The sequence below is a fragment of the Vipera berus genome (genome assembly GCF_964194415.1).
Source record: "Vipera berus genome assembly, chromosome: Z".
Taxonomy (NCBI): Eukaryota; Metazoa; Chordata; class Lepidosauria; order Squamata; family Viperidae; genus Vipera; species Vipera berus.
This window is the reverse complement of record NC_138205.1, coordinates 65,440,442-65,456,173: the sequence shown is the minus strand read 5'-3', so window position 1 is coordinate 65,456,173 and position 15,732 is coordinate 65,440,442. Positions and strand designations below refer to the sequence as shown.

At 42.0% G+C, this 15,732-nt stretch overlaps 1 protein-coding gene across 1 annotated transcript in view; it reads left to right on the top strand.

Moving 5' to 3' along the window:
• CNTNAP2 (contactin associated protein 2) overlaps positions 1-15,732 on the top strand; it is a gene marked incomplete at its 5' end in the record, with an annotated part of 1,513,027 nt that overhangs the window by 1,162,982 nt on the left and 334,313 nt on the right. Inside the window, one exon of the mRNA XM_081344134.1 lies at positions 2,607-2,734. Within this exon, the coding sequence (XP_081200260.1) occupies positions 2,607-2,734 (128 nt within the window). The remainder of the gene's footprint in view (positions 1-2,606; positions 2,735-15,732) is intronic.

Below are 15,732 nucleotides of genomic sequence, written 5' to 3'. Positions count from 1 at the left end.
AAACATGGGGCAAATCTTTATTTCCTGTTTTCAGCCTATCTTGAAGGCCATCGAAGAGGCTGTAGTCACACCGGACAGTTCATATATTTGTGTAAATTACTAACAAAGAATTAAGGGAGACTGAAATGCAGTCTCCCTTAATATGTATATATTACAATATATATATATGTAATATATATATAAGTAATATATGTATATATATATATGTTATATATATATAGATAGATAGATAGATAGATAGATAGATAGATAGATAGATAGATAGATAGCATATATATATATTGTATTCAATAAATAAGATGCCACAAGAAATGCAAGAATTCTACTTCAATTGATATAAACTGTAATTAAGAGAATTTTAAAAGTCTGCCAGAATTTACCTTTCCTCCATCTTATACAAAAAAGAAACAAGACAAAGCAATTTTGAGCGGTTTTTTTGTCATACTGAATTATTTTCCTAGGCTGAACTCAAGTTTTATTAACACTCTTCACATATCTTCTCGAAAGTCATCTCTGGGTTCAAAGATATTTAGAAAAATACTAAATATAAATAATTTTATATTTATATTTGAAAATTATGTTTAGAGTCCTAGAGGATATATTCATATTTAAGCAATAGAAGGGAAGGATTTCTATAGAAATTCCTATATGAAATTCTACTGTAAGGTCCCAGTCCCTTACTTGAACTTGAGATATCATATCTATCTAATCACATAACCCAAGCAGAGACTTCTTGATCAAGCAGCACTTTATTTGATCAAACTAAGTAGCTGGGTGGCCAACAATCTGGAACACTGACAGAGTTATATCCAGAAGTGCCACACCTTAGAAAGTTAGGAAAATTGCTTTATAAACTCTGTTAGCCAATGAAAATAAGACAACAGAGTTATTACACCATAAGGAAGACATCAATCATTCCTGTACACTCCCTTATTCCCTCCTTCAGTACATCCCATCCATGTACATGTTTCCCACGCTTGCATGAAATTTATCTGGTGCAAAAGCTGATTACAAAAAGAAAGAAAGCAACAGTTAGACTAAACAATTTTCATTTGTTCCCAAACTCTTCATTTTCCTCCCTTTTAATTTTGTAACAGAATGCATTCTGTTACTTGGTGACCAATGACGTATATTCCTTTATTATTGTGGTGATAATCAGGACCTTGGTTGGCTTATGAGGTTTATCACTACTTACAGAGGATACTATAATTGTCATCCCCGACATGGTAGAAGTAACTGTTCTTTGGATAACAAGAATCAAAGATGGCAAAAAGAAAAGACCTCTATATGCTAACATAACCAGAAAATTTTCCCTTCGCCAATCACTAAAGGTCTCTCCAACTCAGCTTGTGTCCATGGCAGCTGAAGAAGCTGGGTGTATTTCCTCTACACACAGGCAGCAGCATGTAAAAGGAAAGCCATACCCCACTTGTTTTCACAAAACTTTATTTTGTAGTACTATTTGAACCAATTAATTTTCTTTATCTTTCTGTATGTGTGCTTCTCACCACAGGCTAATGGAGATTTCTGTGCAAGCGTAGTATAGAGAAGCAAAAAAGCATTATGTTATTCTAAATGCCTTTGATTTGTAATTATTTCTAATTCAGCTTGCAGTCTAACAATTCTTTAAGCTTACAAACAAGAGTCCTATAGCTTATACATTCCATCTTCTTGCCACATAGTACGTCCGTCTGGAGCTGCCCAGTTGAGGGTGGTATCTGTTAGATTGCTCCATAAGGTAAATAGTTGGGGAATGTTTGCCAGGGGATTTTGGGGTTGGACCAACTCAGTGGTAATCCACCAAAAGGATGCTGAGGTGCTCATCAACCATCTCACCCCATTGGAATTGGCCTGACCCACTTGTGCCAGCAGAGGAGACATGCTGCAGATTCCATCAACCCAATCATTCCAGCTGCTACTGTCCAGGGGAGGGTGTTCTCACTGTTGCTCCTGCCCTCTGGAACATCTTGCTCCCCAATGTGAGGTTGGCCTCAATTCTTCTATTCTTTCATAAGGGTCTAAAGACCTGTCTCTGCCAGTTGGCCTGGGCCCCAATAGAGAAACACCACAGTGGAGGTGGTTGATCAAGTAACAACAGATGCCGCTTCCCTCCATTTGACTCTCTGCCTCTCCACATGCCCTTAATTTTAATCTTGGTTTAATGTACTCTTGTTTTAATGTAGCCACCCACAGTTATCTTATAGTAAGATGGGAGACCAATAAATATTATAAATAAATATTTTTTACCAACTTAAGAGGTGTGGATTTTAACCATTCTGGGAGTTCAAGTCCATACCTCTTAAAGGTGAAAATACTGATCTAAAAGAAAGATCGTCAGTTCCTAAAAAACAAAATCCTTGAGCCTGGTTGAATCTCCAGGAACAGGCTGAAAAAATGGAAGCTTATACTTGAGGTTGAATCTAGACAACCAACGGCAGCACTAAAAAAATATTTTAGTGGCACAGTAGTTAGAATGCAGTATTGCAGACTGATTCTGCTCACTGCCAGGAGTTCAATCTTGACTGGCTCAAGGTTGACTCAGCCTTTCAGTACACAACACCTCTCTTATTAAATATATTTGATCTTTCTTTCTTTTCATTACATAGGAGAAAAGATGCTGGTTTTTTATCCTACAAAGACCATTTACCTATCAGTCAAGTGGTGGTTGGAGATATTGGTCGACCAGGCTCTGATGCCAAGTTAACTGTGGGCCCTCTGCATTGCCATGGAGACCGTAAGTGTGTATGAAGGATTTCCTTATTTTGTATTAAAATCTCTTCTCATTATGCTTCTCAAAAAGCAATCATTGCATCTTAGTCACTGAGGGAATTGAAGATATCAATATCCAGCTATCACTCTTACAAATGAGGGTAGATTGTAATACGTCAATGAGATCTTGCAACATCTGGGAAATTTCAGTCACATTATATCATGAACAAGAATATTTAAGACAAGTTTCAGCTTGATAAAGCCCTTTAATATATGTTTTTACATGATATATATCAAAATATATTAATAACCTTTTCAAAAATATTTATAAAGAATTATTGTATACTGAATAGATGTACTTGATTTTCTTCTTGTGAACATTCATCTTTATTGTGGAACCAATTAGCTAACTTGGGCTATTCAGTTAACTACACTTGAAGAGTCCAAATTATCCAATTGATTAATATGCACAAAAATACAAAAGCAGAGAGCAACTTTTAATATATGTGATGCTGCTGAATGCTACTGTTAATGCCACTGACACTACTATTTATACTGCAATGAACTAAATTTATAGAGATATAAATAGTACCATTATGATTAAATTCAGCTTTGGAAACTTGTATATGAAGTTAACATCAGTGCTGGTGAGAATCATTGATGTTAATAAAGGTTAAAGTCATTTTATAAATCAAAATTGCCTTTTTTAGTATGTGTTTGAACTTGAAGCCTAAATAAGGAAGTGTAAATCTTCTAGTTTCTGACTTTTTATTTAAGCTTGGCTATGGATTATATACAAATCATATGCAAAGCAGACCTCACATTTTCTTTCCTTGAAAAATAATTTCCTTCTTTTTGCCAATATTTTTGCCAATATTACTCAACATAAAATATGCATTTAGTAGCATCAAGAGCTTCAGTCGTTATTGTACTACTTCTTATCCTAAACTGAATATCCTCATATACACCTCACTTTCATTTATAATGTAAATTGGACAGGATAGCAGATAAGGCCAGAATGAATACTGCTTTAAGGGCTGCAAGTTTCTTTTATGCTTTTTAATTGTATTTTAGTATAGTTTAATTCATATCATTTTAGATTTTAGGACTTCCTGCTACTTACTTTGTATGGTGTCTTTATTTTATATTTTATTGGATATACAGGTGAAACTCGAAAAATTAGAATATTGTGCAAAAGTTCATTTATTTCAGTAATGCAACTTAAAAGGGGAAACTAATATATGAGAGAGACTCATTACATGCAAAGCAAGATAGTTCAAGCCATGATTTGTCATAATTGTGATGATTATGGCGTACAGCTCATGAAAACCCCAAATCCACAATCTCTGAAAATTAGAATATTACATGCAATTAATAAAACAAGGAGTGTACATAGAACAATATCAGACCTCTGAAAAGTACTGTATAAGCATGCATATGTACTCAGTACTTGGTTTGGGCCCCTTTTGCAGCAATTACTGCCTCAATGTGGCGTGGCATGGAAGCTATCAGCCTGTGGCACTGCTGAGGTGTTATGGAAGACCAGGATGCTTCAATAGCAGCTTTCAGCTCTTCTGCATTGTTCGGTCTCATGTCTCTCATCTTTCTCTTGTCAATGCCCCATAGATTCTCTGTGGGGTTCAGGTCAGGCGAGTTTGCTGGCCAATCAAGCACAGTAATCCCATGGTCATTGAACCAGGTTTTGGTGCTTTTGGCAGTGTGGGCAGGTGCCAATTCCTGCTGGAAAATGAAGTCAGCATCCCCATAAAGCTCATCTGCGGAAGGAAGCATGAAGTGCTCCAAAATCTCCTGGTAGACGGCTGTGTTGACTCTGGACGTAATGAAGCACAGTGGACCAATACCAGCAGATGACATGGCTCCCCAAATCAACACAGACTGTGGAAACTTCACACTGGACTTCAAGCATCTTGCAGTGTGTGCCTCTCCATTCTTCCTCCAGACTCTGGGTCCTTGGTTTCCAAATGAGATGCAAAAGTTGCTCTCATCAGAAAAGAGGATTTTGGACCACTGAGCAACAGACCAGATCTGTTTTTCTTTAGCCCAGGTAAGACGCTTCTGACGTTGTTTGTTGTTCAGGAGCGGCTTGACAAGAGGAATACGACATTTGAAGCCTATGTCCAGGATCCGTCTCTGTGTGGTGGCTCTTGATGCACTGACTCCAGCCTCAGTCCACTCCTTGTGAAAGTCCCCAACACTTTTGAATGGCCTTTTCCTGACAATCCTCTCCAGGCTGCAGTCATCCCTGCTGCTTGTGCACCTTTTTCTTCCACACTTTTCCCTTCCACATAACTTTCTATCAATGTGCTTTGATACAGCACTTTGGGAACATCCAACTTCTTTTGCAATTACCTTTTGAGGCTTTCCCTCCTTATGGAGGGTGTCAATGATGGTTTTCTGCACAACTGTCAGGTCAGCAGTCTTCCCCATGATTGTGATTCCTACTGAACCAGACTGAGAGACCATTTAAAGGCTCAGGAACCCTTTGCAGGTGTTATGGCTTAATTAGCTGATTAGAGTGGGAAACTTTCAGCCTAGAATATTGCACCTTTTCACAATATTCTAATTTTCTGAGATTGTGGATTTGGGGTTTTCATGAGCTGTAAGCCATAATCATCATAATTATGACAAATCATGGCTTGAACTATCTTGCTTTGCATGTAATGAGTCTATCTCATATATTAGTTTCCCCTTTTAAGTTGCATTACTGAAATAAATGAACTTTTGCATGATATTCTAATTTTTCAAGTTTCACCTGTATACCTTAACATGAATTGATCATTTGCTTTCTTTTCTTGTGTTTATTATTAATCACTCAGAGAACTACAGCTATTGGGCAGTTGAAAGATTCTAATGGCACTGTAGGGCATCAGTCATTGCCCTCATAAACTTTTGGGTACTTAATAATCTACTAGCAAGACATATGGTTGCAGAGTTTATCTAGATGTGAGATTGTCCTGCAATGTGCAGGCCACAATGTACAGTCCCTGGACTATAGTTGAACATTGTAGCTTGGAGCCAAAACACAATGCTGACCCCAAAGTTCAATGTGTTTCTGCATAATGATGTTGATGGCACATAAACTGTCAATGAATAACAGCAGTACCAAATAATTTATCACCTTTGCTGTCCATAGGTCCTTGAAAGTTTTAATGTAATGAAATTATTACAGCTTGTGCATATAATAATAATAAAAATAATTATTGTTACTGTTATTTCTGTTTGTAATAGTATTCATAGTGAAAACATTTATATTTCAGTCCTGCTATTTTATGACTCTGAAAAAACCAACCTAAAGGAGTTTGACTAGAAATATCACTTAAATATTTTGATATAACATTTATTATTCAGGACTGAATTGTAATATCAAATAGAATAGAGAATAGAGCTGGAAGGGACCTTGGAGTTCTTCTAGTCGAGTCCCCTGCTCAAGCAGGAGAACCTATACCATTTCAGACAAGTAACTGTCTAGTCTCTTCTTAAAAACCTCCATTGATGGACTACCCATGTCAGCACCCACCTCTTCCCACTTCTTAAGAAAGCAGCACTCTTGAAAACAGGATTTTCCAAGCAGGATCTTTTACTAAGAAATAGGACATAGAAGGCATAATAGACAGGATATGAGGCATTCTCTTACATCTTGACAATTTTAAAGTGTCTCCAAGCAAACTTCCCTCACAGTTCATTTGGTCAGTTCCAAATCAACCAATCTCAAGGTGGTAAGTCTATCATGGGAAAATAAAGATAAAAATCTGTTGCAGCACAATCATTTCCACAACTCCTCACACTTCCTTCAGAGAAACAACCAATTCTTCCCCCCACTCCCTTTTCTAGTTGCCTGGAAAGTTCAAAGAGAATGCTTACCGTATTTTCAGGCGTATAAGACGACCCCCGACTTTTAAGAAGATTTTCAAGGTTTTTCATCTTATACGCCGGAAAATACTTACATGCCCTGCCCTCCCTGTCCGTCGCAGAGGAGGCAAAGGCCCGACTGGCCCCGCCGGCCCTCCCGCTGCTCCCTTCTGCCGGCCCCCGAGGCGCAGCATTTCCCAGGCAGCAGGCAGCGCCGGAGGGCAGCCGCCACCCCGCCACGGCCGGCGCCCCTCCTGCTTCTCCCCCCCAGGTCTTGAACTTCTCCCATTGGGCACAGGGCGGGGCAGCTCTGCCCGCAGCCTCTTTTTTAGAACTCATGCAGCTTCCCTCTCACTGTCGGCCGAGGCGCACTTGGCCCGGGCTCCCGGTCCCTCTTCCCGGCCGGCTTCCCAACCTGCCCCTCATGGAGCTGGACTGGGCGTGCAGCCTCTCGGTGTGGCTGCTTTTCCTGGGCAGCCTGGCGGTGCGGCTCCTGCGCTCGGACCTGTTGCTGAGCCGGCGGCTGCTGCTGCGCATGGGGCTGCTGGCCATCCTGCAGGCGCTGGGCCAGGCCATCCTGCCGCTGCCCCTCAGTGCCGCGCTCACGGCGGCTGCCTGCTGGCTCATCTCGGTTGCGCTGATGCGCCCGAGTGGCTGCTTCTCCCGTCCTCGGCGGCGCGCACTCCTAGTTGCAGCGCATTGGAGTAAGCGCCGGCAGAGTCTGCTCTTCGATCACCCGCCGGGAAACTTGCCAAACCGGGAGAGCGACTGCTGCGCCCATGCCCCGCCTGGGACGCTGCGCCTGCCTGCCTCTTAAAGTGCCCACCCTGCATCCCTCTGGCCAAGGCAAAGGCGGCTGATGGGGACACCGACCTCGCTCCACGGGCGGCGGGAAGAGCTGCCACGTCTGGGGACTCCTCCTCCTCCTCCTTCTCCCCCTCCCGCCGCCCTCTCTCCTCACGAAATGACCTCTTAGTCCGGCGCGCAGCTCTGATCCCAGCCACCAGGCTGGCTCATCTCCGACAACACCGCCCGGCGGAAGCGCATCCCTGCGGGGGGGACAGCGGTGCTGGTGACAGGTGAGTCCGGCGGGCGCGAGGCCCTCCCCTCGGGCCAAGAGCCAACGGGCAGTGCCGCCTTCGTGTGGGGAGAGCCGCCCGACACTCCCGCCCAGCCGTGTCCCGGAGCCGTGCCGGAGTTAGCTCAGTTGCGCGGGGCGGCCCGGCTTTGCAAGAACGGGGACGCTCGACTGATTTGTTTTTTTTTCCCAGCATATGAGATGACCCGGCGTATAAGACGACCCCCCAACTTTTGAGAAGATTTTCATGGGTTAAAAAGTCGTCTTATACGCCGGAAAATACGGTAGTAAGAAAGCAATTTGGTTTACATTGTAATGGATAGCAGACAGGTGGAATAAACAAAAGATTACATTTAATGAAGGAAATGAAAGCAATAAAGCCCCATGCTTGTTCCCTCTCCCCCTTGGGAATGGCAGAATCCAGAAGAAGATGAGATTTGATTTTTGCACAGAGGAGATAGTTAGAAATGAAATATAAATAGATTCTGACAGCCCATGATTTCTGGAGGCAAGCTGTTCCACTGCTTAACTGTCCTCACTGTCAGGAAGTTTCTCCTTAATTCTAGGTTGCTTCTTTCTTTGTTCAGTTTCCAACCCTTGTTTCTTGTCCTGCCCTCTGGTGCTTTGGAGAATAACATGATCCTCCAATTTACCCAGGGGTTCCATTTCTTTAGCACCACCAGCCCTAGGATCACTGGGCATTCAATGCCTGGGGTCACTATAAATGTTATGTCTTCCTTGTGGTCCCCCAGGGATAGGTTGATTGGTAAAGTGGCTAGGGTAGCTGGTACCCCCTTGCTATGGACCCATCTAACAGTCCGAACGAGATCGGCTGTTTCAGCCTCCTCACCTGGATACCCAAGTTCCCCACTAGAGTCAGGCTAATGAGGCAGCTGATGCAGCCAGAGTCTATTAAGGCTTTCACTTGACAGCTTCGGGAATGGAGGGGGCTAATATAGTCACTGTCGTGAGGATGGGTGCGATGGGTCCACTTACCAGGGGTTTGCCCTCTGAGATGTTCGAGGAATCCACTGCCCCTGTGGTGTAGGCTGGAATTCCCTGACCAGGCATGGCAGAGGGTGAGGACTCTACAGCTTCTGTTGCCCTCATGCCGGGTTCTCATGGCTTGGCTGGGGACTTCCCTGACTTTCTGGCCGGTAATTGATCTGGATTGCATTGAGGGACTTTTGAGCGGCATTCTATGGTGCGATGCCCCTCTTTTCCACATTTGAAACTCCATGTTGACTACTTGGCCATGGTCTGTGGTTTTGCTGGTTTGTGTGACAGCTCAGGAGTCGAGCAGCCTCAAGGTTTTCCTCAGCGGTGCCTCTTCAGTAGGTCGATCTCTGCTTTCTCTGCCAGGACATACCATTCGTTTAGTCGGCGTGGGTCCCCTCTAGGCAGGTAAGCATTATACATGTCATAGTTTAGGCTGTCTTTGAACTAGCTAAGGAGGATGTCTTCCAGCCAGTTCAGCTTGTTGGCGATGGCCCAGAAGTCTTGTGTATATTCGGCTACTGGGCATCTGCCTTGCCTCACTGTTTTGATCTTCTCACGGGCTTTTTGGTCAACCAGGGAGTCCTCAAATCTCCTTCTCAGAGAGGACATGAAGTGGTTGAAGTTGTAGAGCTCTAGGGCATTGGAATCATGCAGGTTCACCACCCAGTCTGTGGCTGCCCCATCCAGAGCGGACTGCATGATACGGATACAGGCTTTTGTCACTGGGGATGTCTCGTTCATATTCTTCCATGTAGCTAAGGACTTGAGTTAGGAAGAACCTCAAGCATTGCGCCTCTCCCCTGAATTTCATGTTCAGTGGCAGGAATCTTTGGATGGATTGGTACCTTCGTCGCCGACGGTGTTGTCTCCCATTCTGATCGGCAGCTGCGGGTCAGCAAGGAGTGGGGACTGCCAAAGCAGTAGCTGCTGGCTTGGTGGTCTTGATGGATGTACCCAGGACTTCAGTTTCTGATTCCCCCTCAGTCTCTCTCTGGCTGCAGCCCAAGGTATTGGTGCGGCCGCACGGTTCAGGTTTCTCATCCCTGAGAGAGTCGAGAGTTTTTTTCATCAGGTCAATAGCTTTCTCTAGGATCCAGTTCAAGTGCTGCACATGATCTCCTTCCTCTCCGCTAAGGTGAAGGGATTTCTCCATTTCTTGCTTCCATCCAGATTGGTGGCTGCCTCGTCTCAGGGTCACCTTTCTCAATCTCTTTTCCCACTCATCTTTCTTTCCAATGCCCATCAACTACTGAGGTTTGTGGCTGTGCATTTCCACCCTTCTTCTTCTGAGGAGTAGGACATCTCGGATCCCGACACCTGGCAGGGTCCCAGCCAGAGGAAGGGCTCCCCCTTCACAGTGGGTTCTTTCTTCCCTGCCCCGTCATCCGACATTATAGTTTTTGCAAAGTCCCCTGGTAAGGGTCTTCCTTCCAGGTTGACTATTACTGCAGATCCTGTCTAATATCAGGACCCACTTCAATCCGACATCTTAAGAAAGCAGAAATTTTGGAAACAATTTCTTCCAACAGGAATTTTTTTTAAGAGTAGATAGCAGGCATAATAGATAGGACCTGAGATTTCCCTCACAGAGCAATAGATTAAAGTATCCCCAAGCAAGACCCCACCCCATAGTCCGCCTGGCCAGTATGGGACACCCAATCACCAGGTGTTAGGTCCATTGTGGAAAAAGGGGAGATAACTTTGGTCTGTCTCCAGTTCATGCAGCGATGGTCGGTGCCTTCTTCACACTGAGAGCATAGAACTAAACCAGGCACTGAGGTTACATTCCTTATTTGTCTCCCTTGTTCTAGCTGACAGTTTAGGGAGATAAAGTTCAGAGAGAGATAACACAGGAAGCAAATTGTTACATTGTAGTGGGTAGAGGATACAGAGGCAATAAATGAAGCAAAATGTTTCATTGTAGTGGATAGAGGAAGCAGAGGCAATATCCTCACAGGCACATCCCCCCTGCCCCTTGAAAGAATGGCAGAACCCAGGGAAAGATGAGATTTGATTTTGGGTCAGAGGGGATAGATAGAAATGAAATAGGAATGGGTTCTGAGAATTCCAGTATAATGTGGTCACTTTCGCCCAAGGTTCTGGTAATTTCAACTTCCTCTATCACTTCTTCTCTGTTAGTGAAAATTAAGTCCAGTATGGCTTTACATCTAGTTACCTCCTCCACCTTTTGGATGACAAATTTGTCAGCTAGGTTGATTACAAATCTGTTTGATCTCCCACTCGCTGCAGTTTGTCTCCCAGTTGATATCTGGAGAGTTGAAGTCTCCCATTACTATTGTGGTGTGCTTCCTACATATATATGTTAACTGGTGGGCAAAGAGTTCATCTATTTCTTCTGATTGGTTGGGTGGTCTGTAACCTATGGTAATGTCACTTTTTTCTCTTTTATATTTACCCATTTGCATTCTGGAGAAATTTTATCTTTGATCATGTGAATTTCTGTAGATATGTAGAGTTGTCTTACATATAGTGCAACTCCCCCTCCTCTTTTTGTAGACCTGGGTTTGTTTGTTTTTTTTGAACAATTTGTATCCATCCATCAGTCAATTCCATTCATGGGTTTCATCCCACCAGATTTCTGTAATACCAACTATGTCATACCCTCCCTCATGTATTATTGCTTCTAGTTCACCCTGTTTGTTCCTCAAGCTTTGAGCATTTGTATATAAGCATTTAAGACGTTTATGCCTGTCTGTTGGGTATGTTTCCTGTATCTGCTGAATGTTGTTTGAGTTTTTCTTTTTCTTTTTTGTCATCTCTGCCCACCTCATTGTTTGATTTGTTTTCTAGGGATTTATGATTGGTTTCGGTCACCCTCCCCCTCAATTTTAGTTTAAAGCCCTCCTGATGAGTTCGGCCAATGTTTTTCCGAGTACATTTTTCCCTGTGCTACTTGTGTGCTACTTGTGCTCCTAGCTTCTTAACTTTATTGCCTAGTTGTATGTAGTTTCTCACTATTGTGCTCAGGTTGTTTGTTGTGTTGTTCATCCCAATATGGAGGAGGAGGAAGGGGTAGTAATTTGTGCAACTAATTGTTTTGGTTAGCTTCTCAGCCACATCTTTGATTTTTGCTCCAGGGAGACAGCATACCTCCCTGGATTGTATGTTTTATTTATTTATTTATTTATTTTATTAATGGGACTTATATCCCGCCCTATCTCCCGAGGGACTCGGGGCGGCTAACAACAACAAAAATTAAAGGTCTCTGTACAGTAAATTAAAATTAAAAATTCAAAGCTATATAAAAATAATTATGAAAAGTTATGGGGAAGAGTTCAAAAAGAATTGGATAGTTGGAAAAAACTACAATTGTCTTTATTGGGAAGAATTGCAGCAGTGAACATGAATGTTTTGCCAAAATTTCTATTTTTATTTCAAATGATACCTATTCTTAAAGAGGATTCAAACTTGGAGGAATGGCAAAAGGGTATTAATAAATTTGTCTGGGCAGGGAAAAGGCCACGAGTTAAATTTAAGATTATGCAGGATACGCGTGAGAGAGGTGGTCTTAAAATGCCTAATTTTAAACTATACTATGAAGCTGCTGCTTTGTCAGCCATAAGTGATTGGATTAATCTAACACAAGTGAGATTATTAAATCTTGAAGGTCATGATTTGTTATTCGGTTGGCATGCATATCTATTGTATGATAAGAAGGTGGATAATGTGTTCAAGGTGCATATTTTAAGATATGCTCTGTTGCGAGTTTGGAAAAAGTATAGACATAAGCTAAATTATAAGATACCCTTATGGGCAATACCGAAACACGCAATAGAAAATATAAATGTTGGGTTTAAACATGATGTGATTACATATAAGGAAATTTTAAGTATGGAAAGGAACGTATGGCATTTGAAGCCGTATATTTTTTTACGAGAAGAAAAGATTGTTCAAACTTGGTTCCAGTATGGGCAATTACAGGCCAGGTGGAAAGAAGATCAGAAAATTGGTTTTTCAATGACTGATGAAAATTTGGTAAAGCAAATTAGAAATCAAGGTCAAGCACATATCAAACGGATATATCTTGCACTGATAGAAATTGATTCAGAGACAGAACTTGTTAAAGATTGTATGATAAAGTGGGCTCAGAATTTTCAAGAAGTCATTACAATGGATACTTGGGAAAAGATTTGGGTGAGAAATGTAAAATTTACGCAAGCTCAAAATTTAAGAGAGAACTTTTATAAAATGTTCTATAGGTGGCATTTAGATCCTAAAAAACTAGCAAGTATGTATCCAAATTGTCAGCCTAAATGTTGGAGGTGTGGTGGTGAAGATGCAACGTATTTTCATATATGGTGGACCTGTAAAATGGTTAAAGCATTTTGGATTAAAATTTGGTGGAATATGCAGAAGATATTTAGGAAAAGGATAAAGTTTTGTCCGCAATTGTTTTTACTGGGCATTACTACTGACACTACTGTTGTGGACATTAAGTTGATGTTGAATTTAATTACGGCAGCAAGACTTTTAGTAGGGCAATACTGGAAGAAGGAAGAACTGCCGACTATAGAAGAATGGACTTTAAAAGTTTCCAACCTGGTGGAAATGGCAAAGATCTCAGCGTATTTGAAAGATCATTCGCAACAGAGATATATTGTGGAGTGGAAAAAATGGATTGACTATATCCAGAATAAATATGGGACTAAAAAGTTTCATTTAGCATTTGAATAAGTATTGATGTGATATTTATATTGCTTGTAGTTGTTTTATAAGAGTTAAAGTGCGATAGATTTAATAGTTTACTGTTGTTTGCATATGTTAGATTATGATTGTTTCTACTTTTATACCTTGTATTTAGCTCTGGGAAGTCGGGGAGGGGGGAGAGGGAGGGAGGGAGGTGTTGGGGAGGGTTGGGAGGAGGGGAGGGGGTTGGGAGGGGTTTTGTTTTGTTTTGTTAAAGATAAAATGTACTGTAAACTTTTTAATAAAAAAAGAAAAAAAATTGAAATAAATTAAAGATTAGAGTTAAAACTGTAAACATCATTAAAATCCCTGTCAGTCCAGGTCAGCGAGGTGGAAAAGGAAGGTGCTCTGTATTTTTGCTTAAGCTTTTTATAACCTCATCCAAATTTAAAATGTGTGCTTAGAAATTAATTTTCCACTTTCCTGAGGGAATGGGATGGAAGTTCCCCTTCCCTTCTTCTTGGGGGGAGTGCTTTGGGCAGATTTTCAGGAAAAGGTCTTAAAAGGCTTAGGTCTCAACCAGTTTCATCCATGTTGCTATACGTTTGCTTGGTAGGGCTTGATGTCTTCCATTGACAGCAGCTTCTGACTGGCTACGTGAATGTAGCCAGTCTTTCCCCCACCAGTTTAGAGGGCTTCCTTGGATCAAATGGGAGAGCTGCTGCCACCATCCCCATGTGATTAAACGAGGGTCCCCTCCTCACTTGCTGCCTCTACAGGGTGGCTATCAACCCTTTCCAGGGTCCCCCAGTGGGGCCAAATCAAACATGGAAGATGGACCCTGTCTTCCTGTGTCTGCCTCACCACGATGCCATAACCGGAAGCCCAAATTGAAATCATTTGGTTGGATAGGGCCCATTGTTCAAGTTTGTCAAGATCTTTTTGTATCCTGAATTTGTCTTGTGGGGTGTTGACTACTCCTGTCAGTTTGGTGTCATCTGCAAATATGATAAGTTCCTCTTCAATTCCCTTATCTAAGTCAGGGCTTTTCAACCTTTTCACCCATTGTACCACTTTTAGGATATGGCAACATCTGAGTACCACCAGTCACCTAGCAAGGTGTCAAAAAATTGATGACCAAAAAAAAAAGGAAAAATGTGATGAAGTACAGGTAGTCCTCGACTTACAACAGTTTGCTTAGTGACTGTTCGAAGTTACAGTGGCACTGAAAAAAGTGCCCCCCAAGCCACAGCCGAGCAAGACACCTGCCTGCCCACCAGGTGGCCCTCTTCCTCCTGTCCAAGGTTTTCATTGTTGTGAGAATTTCTGTTGAGGATTGGCAGTGGGGGTGGGGGGTTGTTTGGTTTTTATTTCCCCCATCTGCTGGGTGGTTGCAGCAGGTTTTGGTCCTTGGGACACTGTGACCATCATAAATATGAATCAGTTGCCAAGCATCTGAATGTAAATCACAAGACCCTGGAGATGCTACAAAATTCCAGCTGATTGGCGTTCCTTCTGGGCTCCAAAGCGCCAGGATCAGCGCTGAGCTCCAGCTGGAGCCTGGTGCTGATCCTGGCACTTCCGCTGAGCCCTGACAGCCCTGCAGCTCCAGCCATCTCTCGCTCAGGCTTGTGCACTGCTATGACTCTGGGATGTAATCTGTCAGGTCCTGGTGATTTATACTTATGAAGGTCAGATAGGTATTCTCTTACCATTTTCTTGTTTATTTTAATTTTTGTTTCTAGTTTGTCTTTTGCAGTGATTTTTTGGTATGTTGGGCTATAATTTCTTTTTGTGTGAAGACTGATACAAGGTATGAGTTAAGCAGTTCTGCTTTCTCCCTGTTGTCTGTTATTTCCTTGCCATCTTCTCTCTTTAGAGGACCTATAGTTTTCTTCACTTTTTTTGTTGTTAATATGTTGGAAGAAATTTATTATTATTATTCTTGATTTCTGTGGCAAGTCTTTGTTCATTCTGAGCCTTTGCTTTCCTGACATCATTTTTTATGTTCTGGCTGTCTGTTGATAATCGGCTTTAGTTATGTACCCCTCTTTCCATTTTTTGTATTTGTCCTTTTTATCTTTCAGTTTGTCAGAGACATCTTTGTGCCACCATGCTGGTTTCTTCTTGAATTTCTTGTTTTTCTTTTTCAGTGGTATTGTAGTGATATGGGGTTTTATGATCACATTTTTCAGAGTTTCCCATGCTTCTTGGGTTGTTTTCCCGTTTAGGATTTTCATCCATGGGATCTTTCCTAGCTTCTCTCTGAGTTTGTTAAAGTCAGCTCTTTTGAAGTTTAAGACACTGGTTGGATTGTTTTCTATTGCTATTGTTTGTGTTATATTAAATTCCAGTATGACATGGTCACTTTCACCCAAGGCTGTGGCAATTTCAATTCCCTCTATCACTTGTTCTCTATTAGTAAGGAT